Source organism: Lissotriton vulgaris, chromosome 6, assembly GCF_964263255.1.
Source record: "Lissotriton vulgaris chromosome 6, aLisVul1.2, whole genome shotgun sequence".
Lineage (NCBI taxonomy): Eukaryota > Metazoa > Chordata > Amphibia > Caudata > Salamandridae > Lissotriton > Lissotriton vulgaris.
Window position 1 is genome coordinate 250,720,991 of NC_141694.1, and position 19,999 is coordinate 250,740,989.

General features: G+C 51.4%; 1 protein-coding gene and 1 non-coding gene across 2 annotated transcripts in view; both read right to left on the reverse strand.

Annotated features, from left to right (window-relative positions):
- Positions 1–19,503, reverse strand: part of HS1BP3 (HCLS1 binding protein 3) — a 455,856-nt gene extending 436,353 nt beyond the window's left edge. Inside the window, exon 1 of the mRNA XM_086926279.1 lies at positions 19,151–19,503. Coding sequence (XP_086782405.1) covers positions 19,151–19,176 — 26 coding nt within the window. The 5' untranslated portion in view covers positions 19,177–19,503. The remainder of the gene's footprint in view (positions 1–19,150) is intronic.
- A 5-nt stretch (positions 19,504–19,508) lies between these two features.
- Positions 19,509–19,590, reverse strand: TRNAS-AGA (transfer RNA serine (anticodon AGA)). Its single transcript has one exon. It is a non-coding gene; the product is annotated as a tRNA-Ser (tRNA).
- Positions 19,591–19,999: the final 409 nt, after the last annotated feature.

Below are 19,999 nucleotides of genomic sequence, written 5' to 3' on the forward strand. Positions count from 1 at the left end.
GGGATGAGACGTCGTGTAAGGCGCTGCGCAAGGCAATTAGTGATTTCTTCCTCCTTAACCCGCCCTCGGACACGTCGGTGTATACCACGTGGGACGCGTGCAAGGCCTCCCTGCGGGGCACATGCCTCGCTCTCAACGCAAACCTGAATAAGCTGCGGCGCGAGGAGAGGGAGGCTTTGGAATTGGAATTGGCTACCTTGGAGCAGGCCCACAAGGCGAACCCATCCAGGGTGACCCTACGCCCCCTGACAGCGGTCCGAGGGAAACTGAGGGCCCATTACAATAACAGGGCGGAATTCACCCTTCTGCGACTCAGGCGTACCTCCTACTCCCAGGGCAACAAGATCGGGCGTCATCTGGCCCGACAACTGCGGGACAAACACGAGAAGGACTATATCGGGGGTATTCGCGATCAGGCGGGCTCTGTCCAGCATAGTGACGCGAACAAAGCAGCCATCTTCGGGCGCTTTTACGCGGCACTTTATTCGAGTGACACTCTCGATCCCGACGCCCAGTCCAAATTCCTGGAGGGACTATCTCTCCCGAAGGTTTCTAGAGAATGGAACGAATCGCTATCCTCCCCCGTCACCCGCGAGGAGATCCTGGAGGCCATTAAAAACCTGAAATTACACAAGGCCCCCGGACCTGATGGCTACACGGCCCTCTTTTACAAAACATTTGCTTCTGAGATATGCGACTACCTGGTTTCCCTCTTCAACGCAATGGCGACTGATGGCAGAACCACAGATTCTATGGCTGAAGCGCTTATTAGCATTATTCCCAAGTCGGGGAAGGATCCTACCCTTTGTTCATCCTACCGCCCGATAGCGCTCCTCAATATAGACGCCAAACTGTACTCCTCTATCTTGGCGACTAGGCTGCAGGACCTGATGCCGGCCCTGATCCATCCTGACCAATCGGGATTTATCAGGGGCAGACAGACCCATGATAACCTGCGCCGCGTCATACACCTCATCGAGAAGGCGGAGCGCCTCCACATACCCGCGGTGCTCGTGGGGCTCGACGCGGAGAAGGCTTTCGATCGCGTCGACTGGGGCTTTTTGCATCGGACTCTGGTGGCATTCGGCTTCTCACCCGCGTTCGTAAGGATGGTTGAGGCTAATTACAGTGGGCCCACGTCCCGTGTATTGGTCAATGGCCATCGATCCACGATCTTTCGCCATTCCCGAGGGACGCGACAGGGTTGTCCCCTCTCACCCCTTCTCTTTGCTCTGAGTATTGAGCCCTTAGCGTTAGCAATCCGGGATAATGAGGGGATTTTGGGTCTTCCCTTTACGGGCGAACAGCACAAGATCTCGCTCTTCGCGGACGATGTTCTGCTGTCCATCAGAGATCCGGCGCGGTCACTGCCACATGTCCACTCAGTGCTCGCGGCCTACGAGGGAGTGGCGGGCTTTAGGGTGAATTTTGATAAGTCCTACATCCTCAACCTGACTCTCTCGGCGGGGGAGGTACGCGCGGCCGAGCAGCTCACTCCACTTGCCTGGGCTTCAGAGTCCTTGCTCTACTTGGGAGTACGACTGACCTCTACCGTGAATGCCCTGTTCCACGCTAATTTCCCTCCGATGCTGTCCTCCGTTAGGGCTGAGCTGGAACGCTGGAAGCCTAAATACATATCATGGCTAGGCAGGGTGCACGCCCTTAAAATGGTGCTCCTTCCCAAACTGTTATACCTGTTTCAGGCGTTACCTATTCCGATAGGGCTGGCCTACTTCCGCCAATTGAAGACCGTGATGCTCCGGTATGTCTGGCAGGGTGGCCGAGCGAGGCTCCCATTCCACGTCCTGAGGCGCCCACGCTTGGAGGGAGGGGTGGGTTTTCCGGACATGCACTTATACTACAAAGCTGCCCAACTGAGGGTCATAGTAGAGTGGTCCCAGCAACAGTCGGAGAAGCACTGGCTCCACATGGACCGTAGCGTGGCGGGCCGCTCCGTTTGGGACTTAGCCTGGAAACCTAAGGCGGACCGCCCCAGGAATGCCTACATTAGCACCCCCACGAGCACGGTGCTGAAGGTATGGGACACGGTGAGCGGTGACGACCGCTGGACCACGTTCCCGTCCCCCTTCACCCCAATTCATTTCAATCCGGCTTTTCCACCGGCTCTGGAGGAGGGACCGTTTGACGGATGGAGGGAGGGTGGCTGCAGAGCACTCACCCACTTGTTCCATGGCGCCGAACCCCTCACTTTCCACAACTGTATGAGGGACTATGGCGTCCTCCCGACGGAGCGCTACAGGCATCTCCAACTCCTGCATTGGGCTACATCGCCTGCAGTGGTGGACGCGGCTACCAGGCCCTTGTCGAAATTTGAGTCCTTCCTCCTTCACACTACTACCATGAAGGGTGCGGTCTCCTTCCTGTACAAACTGTTATTAGACTCTGCCGTGTCACCACGCCCACGATATCAAGATCACTGGGAATCCACGCTGGGGAAGGACATATCTGCTGTCGAATGGCGGGCCCTATGGAGAGACGTGACAGCGCACAATCACTCTGCTGATCTCAGAGAAGCACATATGAAAGTCATCTTTGATTGGTACCTATATCCCTCCAAGTTGCGCCGCATCTTCCCAGCTACTTCAGATAGGTGTTGGCGGGGCTGTGGAATGCTAGGAGACTTTAAACATATTTGGTGGGACTGCCCTACCATCCAGCCGTACTGGGCTGAGATACTATCCCACATTAGAGACATCCTGGGTTACCCGATACCACACTCCATGGACTTTGTCCTACTGGGACTCAGAGACCCGCTGCTTGAACACCAGACTAGGGCGGATAAGAGGGTGATGTGGTTGTGTTTGGGAGCGGCCAAAAAGACTCTAGCGGCAGCGTGGAAATCCTCCTCTGCCCCGGCTATTTCCTTGTGGCATGCCCGACTGTGGCGTCTGTTAAGCATGGAACGCCTTTCTGACATCTTCCTGGGGCGCTTTAAGAACTTCATGTATAATTGGGGCCCACTTGTGCGATTTCTGTCCCGAGGTTTGCCCTCAGCTGTGTGCCCGCCAACGCTGCGATCTCTTCATCTCTTCCAGATTTGATTTTAAGAATGCCTGTGTTGAGTGCTATGAGTGCTAGTCGCCGTCACGGGGGGGAGGGTGATGTTGGGGAGGGTTGTGGGTGGGGGATAGTTGGGGTGTTCGTCTTCTGTTCTCCCTTCCCCTTGTTCTCTCGCTGCAACTAACTATGCCTGGGGAGGGCTACAGAGCCACGGGCGGACTCTGAGCGCTGCCTCGCTCTACCACTTCCTATGTTGGACTAGAATCCCTATTATGGATGGACTATGGAGCTCTATCGCCCGTCCCCTTTAGATGAGTCCCTCCCCCTTCTTTGCGCCCCCTGTGTGGGGTTTCGTGGCGGTATGTCGCCTTTTCTTTTTATTTTTCCCTTTTTTCCTATACTGCAAAATAAAGTTTTTAAAAAAAAATAAGACTACAAGATTTCAAAAGAAACAAGCATTTGTAATGCAATAGGTCTCGCATTAGGAAAGTTTGAGCTATTGGTATTGTAAATTACAATTTCTTTATTAATAGCTTTGTCATTGACAATGCCAATAGTTTTACCTTTCGCAAATGTGACACCTTTAGCATTTGTACTGCAATATGTGTTGTATTTACGTGACTTAGATGTATTGATATTACAAATAACAATGTCTTTTGATGTTTTTAAATAATTAATACTTAAATGGAAGTTATTGTAATTTATAATGGCAATAGCTTAAACTTTTGTAAATGAATTTTGTGAAGATTATGTTCAGTATATTTTATTGTGACGAAAATCCAAGAACAGAAGTGAAATATTAACATCTTTCTGTGACATTTGTAATAAAGCTTGAAGCATTGAGAGAACATATTTGAACCAGTTGTTGTTGAAGGGTTGCACAGATTGATACTGTGGTGGCGCTGAGTGATGTTGTGGTGGCGACAAGTGATGCTGTGGCGTTCAGTGATGCTGTGGTAGCGCATAGTGATGTTGTGGTGATGTGATAGATAGAGTGAGGGCGATAGATAGATAGAGGGAGGGCGATAAAGGGAGGGCGATAGATAGGTAGAGGGAGGGTAATAGATAGATAGAGGGAGGGCGATAGAGTGAGGAAGGACGATAGATAGGGTGAGGGAGGGCGATAGAGTGAGGGAGGGCGATAGAGTGAGGGCAATAGATAAATAGAGGGAGGGCGATAAAGAGATAGAAGGAGGGCGATAGAGAGATAGAAGGAGGGCGATAGATAGAGTGAGGGAGGGCGATAGATAGAGTGAGGGAGGGTGATAGATAGAGTGAGGGAGGGCGATAGATAGACAGATAGAGTGAAGGAGGGAGATAGATAGACAGACAGAGTGAGGGAGAGCGACAGATAGAGTGAGGGCGATAGATAGATAGACGGATAGATAGATAGATAGATAGATAGATAGATAGATAGATAGATAGATAGATAGATAGATAGATAGATAGATAGATAGATAGATAGATAGATAGATAGATAGATAGATAGATAGGAGTGATGGCGATAGAGTGAGTGCGATAGATAGACAGAGTGAGGGCGATAGATAGATAGACGGATAGATAGAGTGAGGGCGATAGATAGATAGAGTGAGGGCGATAGATAGAAAGAGGGTGTAGAGAGAGAGGGGTGTAGAGAGAGATGTAGAGAGAGTGGGGTGTAGAGAGAGTGGGGTATAGAGAGAGGGGGTGTGGAGAGCAGGGGATGTAGAGAGCAGGGGATGTAGAGAGCAGGGGGTGTAGAGAGAGGGAGGTGTAGAGAGTGGGGTGTAGAGAGAGAAGTATAGAGAGAGAAGTGTAGCGAGGGGTGTAGAGAGAGGGGTGTAGAGAGAGAGGTGTAGAGAGAGGGGTGTACAGAAAGGGGTGTAGAGAGAGGGATGTAGAGAGAGGGGTGTAGAGAGAGGGCTGTAGAGAGAGGGCTGTAGAGAGAGGGGTGTAGAGAGAGGGGTGTGGAGAGAGGGGTGTGGAGAGAGGGGTGTGGAGAGAGGGGTGTAGAAAGAGGGGTGTGTAGAAGGAGTGGTGTGTAGAAAGAGGGGTGTAGAGAGGGGGGTGTAGAGAAGGGGTGTAGGGGGGTGTAGAAAGGAGGATGTAGGGGGGTGTAGAGAGGAGGGTGAGGAGAGGGGGGTGTGGAGAGGAGGTTGTAGAGAAGGGGTGTAGAGAGGGGGTGTAGAGAGGGGGTGTAGAGAGGGGGTGTAGAGAGGGGGGTGTAGAGAGGGGGGTGTAGAGAGGGGGTGTAGGGGGGGTGTAGAAAGGAGGATGTAGGGGGGTGTAGAGAGGAGGGTGAGGAGAGGGGGGTGTAGAGAGGAGGGTATAGAGAGGAGGTGTAGAGAGGGGGTGTAGAGAGGGGTGTGTAGAGAGGGGTGTGTAGAGAGGGGTGGAGAGGAGGGTATAGAGAGGAGGTGTAGAGAGGGGGTGTAGAGAGGGGTGTGTAGAGAGGGGTGTGTAGAGAGGGGTGTGTGGCGAGAGAGGGGTCTAGAGAATGGGGTGTAAAGAGAGGCTTGTAGAGAGAGGGGTGTAGAGAGAGGGGTGTAGAGAGAGGGGTGTAGAGAGAGGGGTGTAGAGAGAGGGATGTAGAGAGGGGGATGTAGAGAGGGGGATGTAGAGAGGGGGATGTAGAGAGGGGGATGTAGAGAGGGGGGTGTAGAGAGGGGGTGTAGAGAGGGGGTGAAGAAAGGAGGGGTGTGGAGAGAGGGGGGTGTGGAGAGACAGAGGGGTGTAGAGAGAGGGGTGTAGAGAGAGGGGTGTAGAGAGAGGGGTGTAGAGAGAGGGGTGTAGAGAGCGAGGGGTGTAGAGAGATAGATGGAGGGCGATAGAGAGATAGAAGGAGGGCGATAGATAGAGTGAGGGAGGGCGATAGATAGAGTGAGGGAGGGTGATAGATAGAGTGAGGGAGGGCGATAGATAGACAAATAGAGTGAAGGAGGGAGATAGATAGACAGACAGAGTGAGGGAGAGCGACAGATAGAGTGAGGGCGATAGATAGATAGATAGATAGATAGATAGATAGATAGATAGATAGATAGATAGATAGATAGATAGATAGATAGATAGGAGTGATGGCGATAGAGTGAGTGCGATAGATAGACAGAGTGAGGGCGATAGATAGAAAGAGGGTGTAGAGAGAGAGGGGTGTAGAGAGAGTGGGGTATAGAGAGAGGGGGTGTGGAGAGCAGGGGATGTAGAGAGCAGGGGATGTAGAGAGCAGGGGGTGTAGAGAGAGGGAGGTGTAGAGAGGGGGGTGTAGAGAGGGGGGTGTAGAGAGGGGGTGTAGAGAGGGGGGTGTAGAGAGAGAAGTATAGAGAGAGAAGTGTAGCGAGGGGTGTAGAGAGAGATGTAGAGAGAGAGGTGTAGAGAGAGAGGTGTAGAGAGAGGGGTGTACAGAAAGGGGTGTAGAGAGAGGGATGTAGAGAGAGGGGTGTAGAGAGAGGGCTGTAGAGAGAGGGGTGTAGAGAGAGGGGTGTAGAAAGAGGGGTGTAGAGAGAGGGGTGTGGAGAGAGGGGTGTGGAGAGAGGGGTGTAGAAAGAGGGGTGTGTAGAAGGAGTGGTGTGCAGAAAGAGGGGTGTAGAGAGGGGGGTGTAGAGAGGGGGGTGTAGAGAAGGGGTGTAGGGGGGTGTAGAAAGGAGGATGTAGGGGGGTGTAGAGAGGAGGGTGAGGAGAGGGGGGTGTGGAGAGGAGGTTGTAGAGAGGAGGTTGTAGAGAGGGGGTGTAGAGAGGGGGTGTAGAGAGGGGGTGTAGAGAGGGGGGTGTAGAGAGGGGGGTGTAGAGAGGGGGTGTAGGGGGGGTGTAGAAAGGAGGATGTAGGGGGGTGTAGAGAGGAGGGTGAGGAGAGGGGGGTGTAGAGAGGAGGGTATAGAGAGGAGGTGTAGAGAGGGGGTGTAGAGAGGGGTGTGTAGAGAGGGGTGTGTAGAGAGGGGTGTGTAGAGAGGGGTGGAGAGGAGGGTATAGAGAGGAGGTGTAGAGAGGGGGTGTAAAGAGGGGTGTGTAGAGAGGGGTGTGTAGAGAGGGGTGTGTGGCGAGAGAGGGGTCTAGAGAAAGGGGTGTAAAGAGAGGCTTGTAGAGAGAGGGGTGTAGAGAGAGGGGTGTAGAGAGAGGGGTGTAGAGAGAGGGAGGTAGAGAGGGGGATGTAGAGAGGGGGATGTAGAGAGGGGGATGTAGAGAGGGGGATGTAGAGAGAGTGGGGTATAGAAAGAGGGGGTGTGGAGAGCAGGGGATGTAGAGAGCTGGGGATGTAGAGAGCAGGGGGTGTAGAGAGAGGGAGGTGTAGAGAGGGGGGTGTAGAGAGGGGGGTGTAGAGAGGGGGGTGTAGAGAGAGAAGTATAGAGAGAGAAGTGTAGCGAGGGGTGTAGAGAGAGGTGTAGAGAGAGAGGTGTAGAGAGAGAGGTGTAGAGAGAGGGGTGTACAGAAAGGGGTGTAGAGAGAGGGATGTAGAGAGAGGGGTGTAGAGAGAGAGCTGTAGAGAGAGGGGTGTAGAGAGAGGGGTGTAGAAAGAGGGGTGTAGAGAGAGGGGTGTGGAGAGAGGGGTGTGGAGAGAGGGGTGTAGAAAGAGGGGTGTGTAGAAGGAGTGGTGTGCAGAAAGAGGGGTGTAGAGAGGGGGATGTAGAGAGGGGGGTGTAGAGAAGGGGTGTAGGGGGGTGTAGAAAGGAGGATGTAGGGGGGTGTAGAGAGGAGGGTGAGGAGAGGGGGGTGTGGAGAGGAGGTTGTAGAGAGGAGGTTGTAGAGAGGGGGTGTAGAGAGGGGGTGTAGAGAGGGGGTGTAGAGAGGGGGGTGTAGAGAGGGGGGTGTAGAGAGGGGGTGTAGGGGGGGTGTAGAAAGGAGGATGTAGGGGGGTGTAGAGAGGAGGGTGAAGAGAGGGGGGTGTAGAGAGGAGGGTATAGAGAGGAGGTGTAGAGAGGGGGTGTAGAGAGGGGTGTGTAGAGAGGGGTGTGTAGAGAGGGGTGGAGAGGAGGGTATAGAGAGGAGGTGTAGAGAGGGGGTGTAAAGAAGGGTGTGTAGAGAGGGGTGTGTAGAGAGGGGTGTGTGGCGAGGGAGGGGTCTAGAGGAAGGGGTGTAAAGAGAGGCTTGTAGAGAGAGGGGTGTAGAGAGAGGGGTGTAGAGAGAGGGGTGTAGAGAGAGGGAGGTAGAGAGGGGGATGTAGAGAGGGGGATGTAGAGAGGGGGATGTAGAGAGGGGGATGTAGAGAGGGAGATGTAGAGAGGGGGATGTAGAGAGGGGGGTGTAGAGAGGGGGTGTAGAGAGGGGGTGTAGAAAGGAGGGGTGTGGAGAGAGGGGGGTGTGGAGAGAGAGAGGGGTGTAGAGAGAGGGGTGTAGAGAGAGGGGTGTAGAGAGAGGGGTGTAGAGAGAGGGGTGTAGAGAGAGGCGTGTAGAGAGCGAGGGGTGTAGAGAGCGAGGGGTGTAGAGAGCGAGGGGTGTAGAGAGCGAGGGGTGTAGAGAGAGAGGGGTGTAGAGAGAGAGGGGTGTAGAGAGAGAGTGCGGTAGAGAGCAAGGGGTGTAGAGAGCAAGGGGTGTAGAGAGAGGGGTGTAGAGAGAGGGGTGCAGAGAGAGGGGTGCAGAGAGAGGGGTGCAGAGAGGGGGTGTAGAGAGACGGATGTAGAGAGAGGGGTGTAGAGAGAGGGGTGTGTAGAGAGAGGGGTGTGTAGAGAGAGGGGGTGTAGAGAGAGGGGGTGTAGAGAGAGGGAGTGTAGAGAGGGGGAGTGTAGAGAGGGGGGTGTAGAGAGAGGGGGTGTGTAGAGAGAGGGGGGTGTAGAGAGAGGGGGTGGGTAGAGAGAGGGGGTGTGGAGAGCAGGGGATGTAGAGAGCAGGGGATGTAGAGAGCAGGGGGTGTAGAGAGAGGGAGGGCGATAGATAGAGTGAGGGCAATAGATAAATAGAGGGAGGGCGATAGAGAGATAGAAGGAGGGCGATAGAGAGATAGAAGGAGGGCGATAGATAGAGTGAGGGAGGGCGATAGATAGAGTGAGGGAGGGTGATAGATAGAGTGAGGGAGGGCGATAGATAGACAGATAGAGTGAAGGAGGGAGATAGATAGACAGACAGAGTGAGGGAGAGCGACAGATAGAGTGAGGGCGATAGATAGATAGACGGATAGATAGAGTGAGGGCGATAGATAGAAAGAGGGTGTAGAGAGAGAGGGGTGTAGAGAGAGAGGGGTGTAGAGAGAGATGTAGAGAGAGTGGGGTGTAGAGAGAGGGGGGTATAGAGAGAGGGGGGTGTAGAGAGAGGGAGGTGTAGAGAGGGGGGTGTAGAGAGGGGGGTGTAGAGAGGGGGGTGTAGAGAGAGAAGTATAGAGAGAGAAGTGTAGCGAGGGGTGTAGAGAGGGGTGTAGAGAGAGAGGTGTAGAGAGAGGGGTGTACAGAAAGGGGTGTAGAGAGAGGGATGTAGAGAGAGGGGTGTAGAGAGAGGGCTGTAGAGAGAGGGGTGTAGAGAGAGGGGTGTAGAGAGAGGGGTGTGGAGAGAGGGGTGTGGAGAGAGGGGTGTGGAGAGAGGGGTGTAGAAAGAGGGGTGTGTAGAAGGAGTGGTGTGTAGAAGGAGTGGTGTGTAGAAAGAGGGGTGTAGAGAGGGGGTGTAGAGAGGGGGGTGTAGAGAGGGGGGTGTAGAGAGGGGGGTGTAGAGAAGGGGTGTAGGGGGTGTAGAAAGGAGGATGTAGGGGGGTGTAGAGAGGAGGGTGAGGAGAGGGGGGTGTGGAGAGGAGGTTGTAGAGAGGGGGTGTAGAGAGGGGGTGTAGAGAGGGGGTGTAGAGAGGGGGTGTAGAGAGGGGGGTGTAGAGAGGGGGGTGTAGAGAGGGGGGTGTAGAGAGGGGGGCGTAGGGGGGGTGTAGAAAGGAGGATGTAGGGTGGTGTAGAGAGGAGGGTGAGGAGAGGGGGGTGTAGAGAGGAGGGTATAGAGAGGAGGTGTAGAGAGGGGGTGTAGAGAGGGGTGTGTAGAGAGGGGTGCGTAGAGAGGGGTGGAGAGGAGGGTATATAGAGGAGGTGTAGAGAGGGGGTGTAGAGAGGGGTGTGTAGAGAGGGGTGTGTGGCGAGAGAGGGGTCTAGAGAATGGGGTGTAAAGAGAGGCTTGTAGAGAGAGGGGTGTAGAGAGAGGGGTGTAGAGAGAGGGGTGTAGAGAGAGGGAGGTAGAGAGGGGGATGTAGAGAGGGGGATGTAGAGAGGGGGATGTAGAGAGGGGGATGTAGAGAGGGGATGTAGAGAGGGGGTGTAGAGAGGGGGTGTAGAGAGGGGGTGTAGAAATGAGGGGTGTGGAGAGAGGGGGGTGTGGAGAGAGAGGGGGGTGTAGAGAGAGGGGTGTAGAGAGAGGGGTGTAGAGAGAGGGGTGTAGAGAGCGAGGGGTGTAGAGAGCGAGGGGTGTAGAGAGCGAGGGGTGTAGAGAGAGAGGGGTGTAGAGAGAGAGGGGTGTAGAGAGAGAGGGGTGTAGAGAGAGAGGGGTGTAGAGAGAGAGTGGGGTAGAGAGCAAGGGGTGTAGAGAGAGGGGTGTAGAGAGAGGGGTGCAGAGAGAGGGGTGCAGAGAGAGGGGTGCAGAGAGGGGGTGTAGAGAGACGGATGTAGAGAGAGGGGTGTAGAGAGAGGGGTGTGTAGAGAGAGGGGTGTGTAGAGAGAGGGGGTGTAGAGAGAGGGGGTGTAGAGAGAGGGAGTGTAGAGAGGTAGAGAGAGGGGGTGTGTAGAGAGAGGGGGGTGTAGAGAGAGGGGGTGGGTAGAGAGAGGGGGTGGGTAGAGAGAGGGGGTGTAGAGAGGGGGTGTAGAGAGAGGGGGGTGTAGAGAGAGGGGGGTGTAGAGAGAGGGGGTGTAGAGAGAGGGGGTATAGAGAGAGGGGGGTGTAGAGAGAGAGGGGTGTAGAGAGAGGGGGTATAGAGAGAGGGGGGTGTAGAGAGAGAGGGGTGTAGAGAGAGGGGGTGTAGAGAGAGAGGGGTGTAGAGAGAGGGGGTGTAGAGAGAGGAGGGTGTATAGAGAGGAGGGTGTAGAGAGAGGAGGGTGTAGATAGAGAGGTGTGGAGAGATTTAAGGAGGTCCTTTATCCAAGATGACTTATTCATTACACTTTCTTAATTCACCAAGAAAATGCGAGAATATATCTTCACATAATCATACATTGAAAACGTCTTAAAGTATGTGCTTGTAACAAAGTGTAAACAGATCAGTGGCCTGTTCGCTCACACTACAGATTTTACGTTTATTCCGGATCAAAAGCAGCTGGGATGTTGTGTGTAAACAACAAGCTCTTGGCATTGCGCGGACGGGGCGGGGGAGCGAATTCCTTTGAAGTGTGAGAATTCCTTTGAAATGTGAGTGTGGAGAGAGGCTCACAGGCTGCCGTTCGATGTGCATGTGCCTTCACACATGCACTATAAGCAATCCGCCTGCTTGGTAGCATTTTTGAATGCCCTTTTACAACTCGCTGAGAACGCATGCGCGTTATCTCAGCGACACCTAAAGAGAAAGAAAGCTGAACAAAATGATAAATGACAGGAAGGGTAGATTTGAAGTCACGAGAAATAAGAAAATGAGAAGGGCAGATAAAATACGAAAATATAAGGGAAGGGAAGAGAAGTTAGTCACAGAGGGGTAACCGGAGAATGTAGCCCGGAAGACAAGACACCGAGAGCAGAAGTAGGAGATAGGGGGATAAGTAGGAGCTGAAAAGGGAAGTGAGGCGAAAAGGTCTCAAAATGAGCCATGGCGGAAAGGTGCTGCAAGAGAATGTCAGAAAGTACAGCGAAGTTAGAGATGTGAAGGGGGGACAGAGGAAGAGAGGGAGGAATAAATTAAAAAATAGGAAAGAGACTAAAGGAAAAGTGAATGGAAAAGAACGAATTGTGAAAAGACGGATGTTGAAAAGGAAAGAAGTGGTTAAATTCAGTCAAATGTGATAGAGAAATGTGAAAGTGGAAAAAAGTGCAGGATAATGATATAGGGATAAAATGAAGAGAGACGAAGACAGGACAGGAAATGATGATATGAAGAGAATAGGGAAATTCACAAAAAGGGAAAAGGCAAAAGAGAGGGAAAGAAAGTCGAAAGCAAGAAAGGAATAGGTGAAACTGGCGAGAGAAGAGTGAAAGGGATGAGAGGGGCTATGACACGGGATTAACTTTAATATAAGGTAGAGTCAATAGAATGCAAAGAATGGGACGAGTGTGAGGGAAAGTAATATGAAGATAAAGGCGAAGAGAGAAAGAGATGGACGATAACGGTGAAAGGAAGAGAAAGCAGAACGTGAAAGACATGAATTGAGAGAAGTAGAGAAGGGGTGATACGAGGGGAAGTTACGGAAAGAGAAAGGAGAGAAAGAACAGAATGCTGAGCACGAGATGGAGTTAAAGAGGAAGGGCATCGGAAGAGAAAGCGGAGACATGGTTAGAGAGGGAAAAAGAAAAGAATGGAATGGCGATTAATTGAAAAATGGGAAATAATGCAAGCAGAATATTAAAAGGGCATAGAAAGAACGCAACCACAGAGTCGGCGGGAAAGCGAGAGAGAAAAGGGTGCTTGGGTGAGGGAGACAGCAAACAACAAAGGGGCACCAAGGAGGGGGGAAGGGGTTGAAGTGAAGGTGAAGAGAAACCGGAGATTCGCGTTTGCTGGGTGCGCAGCAAGGCACAGCAATCTCTGTATGCAGGACGCAGAGCTCTCTGTGAGGGCTGCGTTAGTTTAGGCACGTGGCCAAGGGGGGGGGCGTAGACTCGCAACCCCCACACCTGCTGGAAGAGGTACCCTGTTGTCAGAATGGCACTTGTGCTGAAGCAGCGCCCCAGAAACAAGAGGTAGCAACATTGTGTTTATGGAGGTGCCGGGGCGTTTGGGGGGGGGGGGCTGTCTAATCTCTCAGCGTCAAGGCCCCCTCGTCCCCGGGGCCACAAGGAGGGGCGTGAAGAAGGGACAACAGAGATTTTCATACACCGCAGATTCCAAACCCGATAATCAGGTGGGGGGGGGGGAGGCTTTGAAAGAAGCACCGCCTGGCAACGGGCAGCATAGGAGGGTGAGAAAGGGCTGAATTTGAAGAAGAATAAGTAGGAATTGAAGGACGGACAACTCAGACGTTCTAAAAGTTAGGTTTTATGTTACGCTACGCTATGCTGTGCTTTGTTGTGTTGTGGTGTGCTGTGTCATCACGCTATGCTGTGTTTGGTATGCTATGTTGCGATGCACTACGTTACGTTATGATATGGTATGTTTAGGCTGTCCGGAATTCGGTTAAAACCGAATGCAATTGAGATTACCCTACCGACTTCAAATCAGCTGACCCGGTTTAAACCGAGTATCGCTGATTTTTTCAACTGTGATTCACCACTTGGCCACTTGCACCTTTTGGCCACTTGAGGGAGCCATAGCATAACAAATCTGCATCCGACCTAGGCATCAGTAATTTCAATTAAACATTTCATCCTCCTTCCGCTGTTCATGGTGGTGTTCGCTCCCTTCCTCCTTCATCCTGCAATCCGTGGCTTTGCGTGCTCATCCTGCTCTCTTTTCAACGTGATTGATGACATTAGGAAAACTAAACTATTATTTCACCTAAACCAAATCGGACCTGCCAGCTGCACACAGATCACTGCAGTAGGCTCCGTGATCCCAATTCATCTCTGCTATCTGGCAGGTTAGAGTGTTTCCAGCTGTGCAGTTGACTCTCCACCTCCCATGCGCCCGGTTTCTTTTATGAGAGGCTCCCTTGGCCCACAGGCGGGTCCATTCTCTGCTGGGAGCACAGTCCTCAAATTTAACAATAGAGATGAAAGGTTCAGTTAATCACTCGGGCTCCGTCTATTTACGGAAATCAGGATTTAAGTTACACCAACAACAGAGCGAAATTAGAGGAACGCAACATTATGTGCAAGTTAAGGGGCAATCAGGCCTCCTTTTGTCTGAATATCCTGACTGGCGGCGGCCAGGAACCTCACACTTAACAAGTTTTTGCAATGCATTAAGCCTCGCATTTATGCGAGTTTAAGCTATTGGCATTGTAAATGACAATGCCTTTTATTTATGTTTTAATAACAAAAACAAAAATAAAAATCATTGTTAATTGCAATGTCAATAGCTCAAACTCGCATAAATGCGAGAACTATTGCATTGCAAATGCTTGTTTTCACACTATCAAAAAAGTGGTGCTACGTCGCTTACATCATCATTACGGTTGCCCCTGTTCACAGGATAGCGTGATTGTTTTTAGCCTGGGGCCAGCGTGCACGACACAGCCTCCCCCTTTTATCAAGCAGTCCTAGTTAAAAACTGCTTTGCACATTCTAGTTCCATGAATTTGAACCACGTCTAGGAAAATAGCGATCCAAGTGGGATTTATTTTTTATTTTTCTGTATTTCTGTACTTACACCATGCATACATTGACGCATAACCGACCTCATTGTTAAAATGGGTAGTGTATTATGAAATCCCAATGCCGAATCAATTCGTTCTTCCCTCTGGGCTGAAAATTACCTGCAAGGCTTCAGAGCCAAGACCTCTTGCCATTCGCCTCTCTTTGCACTCGAAAGTAATAGGTTTTGACAGATACTTAAACTAGATGATTGAGGGAAAAATGTGGAGAGATTCATCAATGATGGACAATAATTTAAAGATCTGCAGGAAGTAATTTTCTGAGAGAGAGAGAGCTCTTTAAATTTAGAAGCAAACAGTAATCTGTGTGCTGCAGCGAGAATGATTGCACTCCTGAGGCGTGTGTACTGTTTATAGGTGGCAGAGAGTGAAAGTGCACATGTAGGAGTTGTTCGAGTGCAGTGTTGCACACCTTGGGACTGAGTGTGCTGTTTACCGGAGGTATCAGAGCGCTTTACATGAGCGCCTGAGTGCAGGGGGAGAAGACAGACAAGAGAATGGGGTGCCGAGGTGTGAAAGGCCAAAGGGCCAGAGCAACACCAGGCCCCCTGCCTGGCTCACGAAGGGGGGGAGAGAAGCTATTGTGTTCTGGCGCATCTAAGTACTTCACAGGTCTGTATACGACCATTTCACTTAACGAGGCTATCTTGTTTTTAAGCCCTTCTGAGAGTGGGGAGCTTAGTGCCACCGGAGAGTCAGGTTTGCACAGTTAAAACGTGCCATGATGTAAATTACAGCGCCACTGCAGGCTCACCTCTTCGTTTTTAAAATGTTTTATTTTATGAGTTCAGCAGAGCCCTGCCGCCCCCGCGAGTCCCCACTGCCAGCTCACCTTCCACAAGAGTTGGTGAGCAGGACCCCCCCATACCGCATGCTGCCTTAGACCCAGTAGTGTAGATCAGTGTCATGTGAAGTCCGTTGTGCCAGTCCGGAATCTCTTCGCTGCCCAGCACACCTGCCCAAGTCAGGACGAGCAGTCCGCCAGCACCCAGTAGGTGAAAAATGCAGCATTTCTGACAGCGAGTGCCACGCTTGGGTAGTTCGAAGTATCCCCAAACACAACTACACAGGCCTCAGATTACGCATTCTGGGGTGCATTTATAGCGATTCTGTGATTGCCTGCATGTGGAGACTGGTGTGCATTTATTAACGGGACGGTATGATTGCTGGCTGCAGGGATGCTCTAAAGAGGTTTGATTTACTGCTGAACGCTTTCTGTGTCTAACAAATCAGTGACAGATTATTATGCATTTTTAGGGGGAGGGTTTTATATAGCGCACACAAAACCCGGAGGTATCAGAGCGCTTTACATGAGCGCCTGAGTGCAGGGGGAGAAGACAGACAAGAGAATGGGGTGCCGAGGTGTGAAAGGCCAAAGGGCCAGAGCAACACCAGGCCCCCTGCCTGGCTCACGTGGGGGTGTTCTGGCGTCAGAGATTTCCAACCAGAGATACAACTCACAAGTGCTTCCTCTGTCCGAAGCTGCCCTACAGTGGAATGTCATTTCTGAAGCCTCTCTTAGACCTGTTTCTTCCTGATATTGTTATTATATTATTCTGTCTGTGAATGGTCTTTGCTGTAGGAAGAGAAGGTCTGTGTGGAATCTAAAACGTACATCAGTTTCTGTCTTGTTTTTTAATATTCCTGAGACAGTGTGTGGTCATCTTCTTGTTGAGTTCTCACTACATGGCAAGGTGTTTACCTTCAGTGGGAGTTCTCACTGCATGGCTAGGTGTTGCCCTTCTGTCTGTCCACATGTATTACAGAGATGGATAGAACAACAGACAGAATGAGAGCGAGGGAGGGAAAGGTAGGCAGACAGAGGGAGGGAGGGATAGGGAGAGAGAGCGAGGGAGGGAGGGAAAGGGAGGCAGAGCGAGGGAGGGAAAGGGAGGCAGAGGGAGACCGAGGTAGGGAGGTTGAGGGTGTGAGACAGGGCGGGAGGGGGAGGGAGAGGGAGGGAGAGAAAGGGAGGCAGACAGAGGGAGAGCGAGGAAGGGAGGGAGAGGGAGGGAGAGCGAGGGAGAGGGAGAGGGAGGGAGAGCGAGGGAGGGAAAGGGAGGCAGACAGAGGGAGAGCAAGGGAGGGTGACAGACAGAGGGAGGAGGGAGGGAGGAGGGTGACAGAGGGAGGAGGGTGACAGAGTGAGGAGGGAGGGAGAGTGAGGAGGGAGACAGAGGGAGGAGGGACGGAGAGTGAGGAGGGAGACAGAGGGAGAGGGAAGGAGAGAGAGGGAGACGGAGAGAGAGGGAGACAGAGAGGGAGTGAGACAGTCAGAGGGAGTCAGGGAGAGAGTGCGATAGAGGGAGATAGAGGGAGAGAGAGGGAGAGAGAGGGAGTGAGAGGAAGTGAGACAGAGGGAGAAATAGCTGGTGGTTGCCAGTGGGGACACTTACTCTTAGGGAACCCACACTTATTTTTCCACATCATTTATGTACCTATTACACATAGCAGAAAGACGGTGGAAGACGGCAAAACCGTCACAAAATGAAAATTCAGGAACCTCAAGGAGTGAGATAAAGGGGAGGAGATTGTCTAGTAGTGGATTAAAGAGGTATGAGGTGGCATTAAAACTACCAGCCTTGGTATTCCTCGCGCCCATGTTTTACTGCACCGGCCGCGGGCTTCTGAGCAGAGTTTCAGGCCCTGACACTCTCTTTCACAAATGAAGCACTGGTCTACACACTTATATATTGCTTGCTCTTATGCTTCTTAGAAGGTGCTACTAACTCACAGGTGTTTTGTTTGCACCTGCATGCCTTGCGTAGCGTTTTATCGTGAGTACTGTGAAACTGTTGCACCAGTATTACTTGTGAGAAGGTTGAACTTTTGCAGTACCATCCTTAGATTTTTCTAAGGATTACTCTAACAGCACCAGCAATATACCTGTATTTCATACTCTTGTGTACATCCCTTGCTTAGCTTTTCCTCATGAGCGGCTCATGGCCACTTACACTACCATACAATATGCTGAAGAAAAATTGAAAAAACAAACATAAAAGCAAAGAGTTCCATAAACACCGGCAAAACACCGTTTCAGTTGTTTTTTATGACGCGAAAATGAGTAAACACTGAAAAGCACTGTTTTTTTGAGGTATGGAAATCACTGGAAAGCACTGAAAAAAACACCACCAGAATTTAGTAAAAATAGAAACTGAAAACAGGAAAGCCTAGGTATGTTCTGCTACGTTACGTTATGTCAGGCTATGTTACGTTTTGTGGATTTGGGCAGCCCATTTGTAAAGGTCTCGTAGCCTATGGTTAGAGAAGGGGCAAGAGAGTGCCATGGGGATCGATTTGAGGGTTGGGGGAGAGGAGGAGAAGACGGCGATAGATGTCTGGCCCGGGTGGTAGGGTGGCAAGAATGTAGAAAAGCAGAGCTGGAGGGGAGGGTTTCCGGAAATGGAGAGAGCACGAGGCAGATGCCTATGACTGCAGCGGTGATGGAAGAACGGGGCATGGGGGCGGGTGGTAAGACTGAGGGGGGAGCTGGCTAGGGAGAGGGGCAGAGGGTACTATGGAGTGACTGGGGTGGTGGAGGAGGTCTGGGCCAATGGGTGAGGCTGAAGGAGGATGGGGGGCTGTGGGAGCGGCTTTGGAGCGGATTCCTTTGAAGTCTGAGGCCGAGGCTCAGACAAATGGTGGTGTGCGAGCGGCTTCCTTTGAAGTCTGATGCCGAGGCATGGTGTGGGATGTGGCTGCCAATGATGTGCACGCGCCTGGCTCATATGAACTGTACGCGATCCGCAGCTAGCCAGACTTTTCGAACCGCTTACTATAATCTCGACTAATCAATCCCTACAGGAGAGAATAGGCGAGACCTAAAAAACCTGGACTGCAAACAGCTCACCTTAGGGTGGCTCACCATCAGTGGAAAATTAAAAGGCAGGAAGTGGGCGATTGAGGTTTACAGGAAGTGGCATAGAGCAGAAGCCATCCTGGATTGGGAACAATTAGCTTTGGCTTGGGAAAAGTTTCTTCAGTAGAGTGAACGCCCAGCCTGTAAGGACGGGCACAATTATGAGGAGGTAATTGCTTAAATGAATCGTGGCAGGCACTGAGGTGGGTTCAGCATTCAGACATCCCTGTCAATCTCTGATCAGGAAGTCCTTTGCGAATCTCTGCTACTGGACGCAGCCTGTGTTGAGCACATTGCTGGTACTGCAGAAAAAGACAGAGTTTAAGTAGCTGGTGAGATGATACCTCGGGCTGCAGGTGGGAGCAAAGCACAGGCCCTGCTCAGTCTGCATCCATGCACCGAGCTCGAGTTGCTGTGGCTCTGAGATTTTGGTGGCTTATTGCAAAGTTGCCAGGTTGTGCATGTATGTGCACTGAACACCAGGTTTGTAGAACTGAACTTTGATTTAACAAATCAGTGTCTTCTGGGAGTTGTAGTCTTCGTGTGCCAATATGTAAAAACAAAAATAGGCTAATCTCCATACCCGCGATAACGATCTGTAGTAGAAAATATCAGGAGTAAGAGAGATGGTGATCGGCACAAAGAAGTAACCTTATTTGTGGCACAGAACCGTTTGCAAGCAAAAAGATTGGCTTTCTGGATAAGAAAGTAAGGTTAGCAATAGGCAAAGAGAAAGGACTGCTAGCTGCACAGACAAAAAGCCAGCTGCTGCTGTGTGTAGAACCACTGGTGCTAGGGAGCCCAGTCTGCTTTGAGCAAGTAAACACACTCCGTTCAGCATCGTCAGTGTGGCAAAGTTCCCAGAGAAAATAACAACAATAACACGGTGTGACTACACAGGGTCTCTGCTGCTGCTTGCTTAGTTTCACAAGCACCGCTGGGACAGACTGACCTGGTGGTGACAATCACGGCTGGCATGGCTGCAGGAATCCTCCGGGGCGCCCCGTGCCCTCTGCAGCTCGCCTCCTGCCCTGTCTCTCCCGGGGAAGGCTCGGACTCCTCACCGTGCTGGGTGCAGCGCCGACGCCGTCACGAGCTCTGCCGAGGGGGAGGCTCCGGCTGTGAATCAGAGGAGCAAGCAGCCGTCACTCCCCTCCATCAACTCTGCTCTGTCCTCTCACAACATGGCGGGCATTGATTGCACCGAGCACCAGACGCAAAACGCTCCCTGTTTTGCTTCCTTCTTCAAACATTAACCTTCAGCCTATAAAAATTGTTTTTTGAAAATGTGAAAAGAAAAAGATCAACTGCGTAGTCGGCAGGATTCGAACCTGCGCGGGGAGACCCCAATGGATTTCTAGTCCATCGCCTTAACCACTCGGCCACGACTACTTCCTGGTGTTAATCTGCAGATTTACTTTATTGTACTCAACAGCTAGATCACTTTCAGTGTGCATTTTATGAATGTGGGTAAAGTGTGAGAATAATAATACAAATATATACGATGTGTTGCTGTTCCAGTTTCCTTTTCATATTTGTGTGACATTTTCCAGAAATACGGCGTTTAACTTATTTACTGTGTTTTCATCGTTTGCGAATGCAACGTACTTTATGGCATTTCGTCATTTTGCACGACAGTAAGTCAATGGCCAGACATCAAAGAAAAGATTGTCCGTGGTTGTGTATCATGGTTACATGGTAACATTATTTTTACTCGCTATAGATCAAAGCCTGTTTAAACTGTCATTACAAAACTAATTATTAGAATGGGCCTCAAACGAGTGTGGGGTGTCTGTGGTTT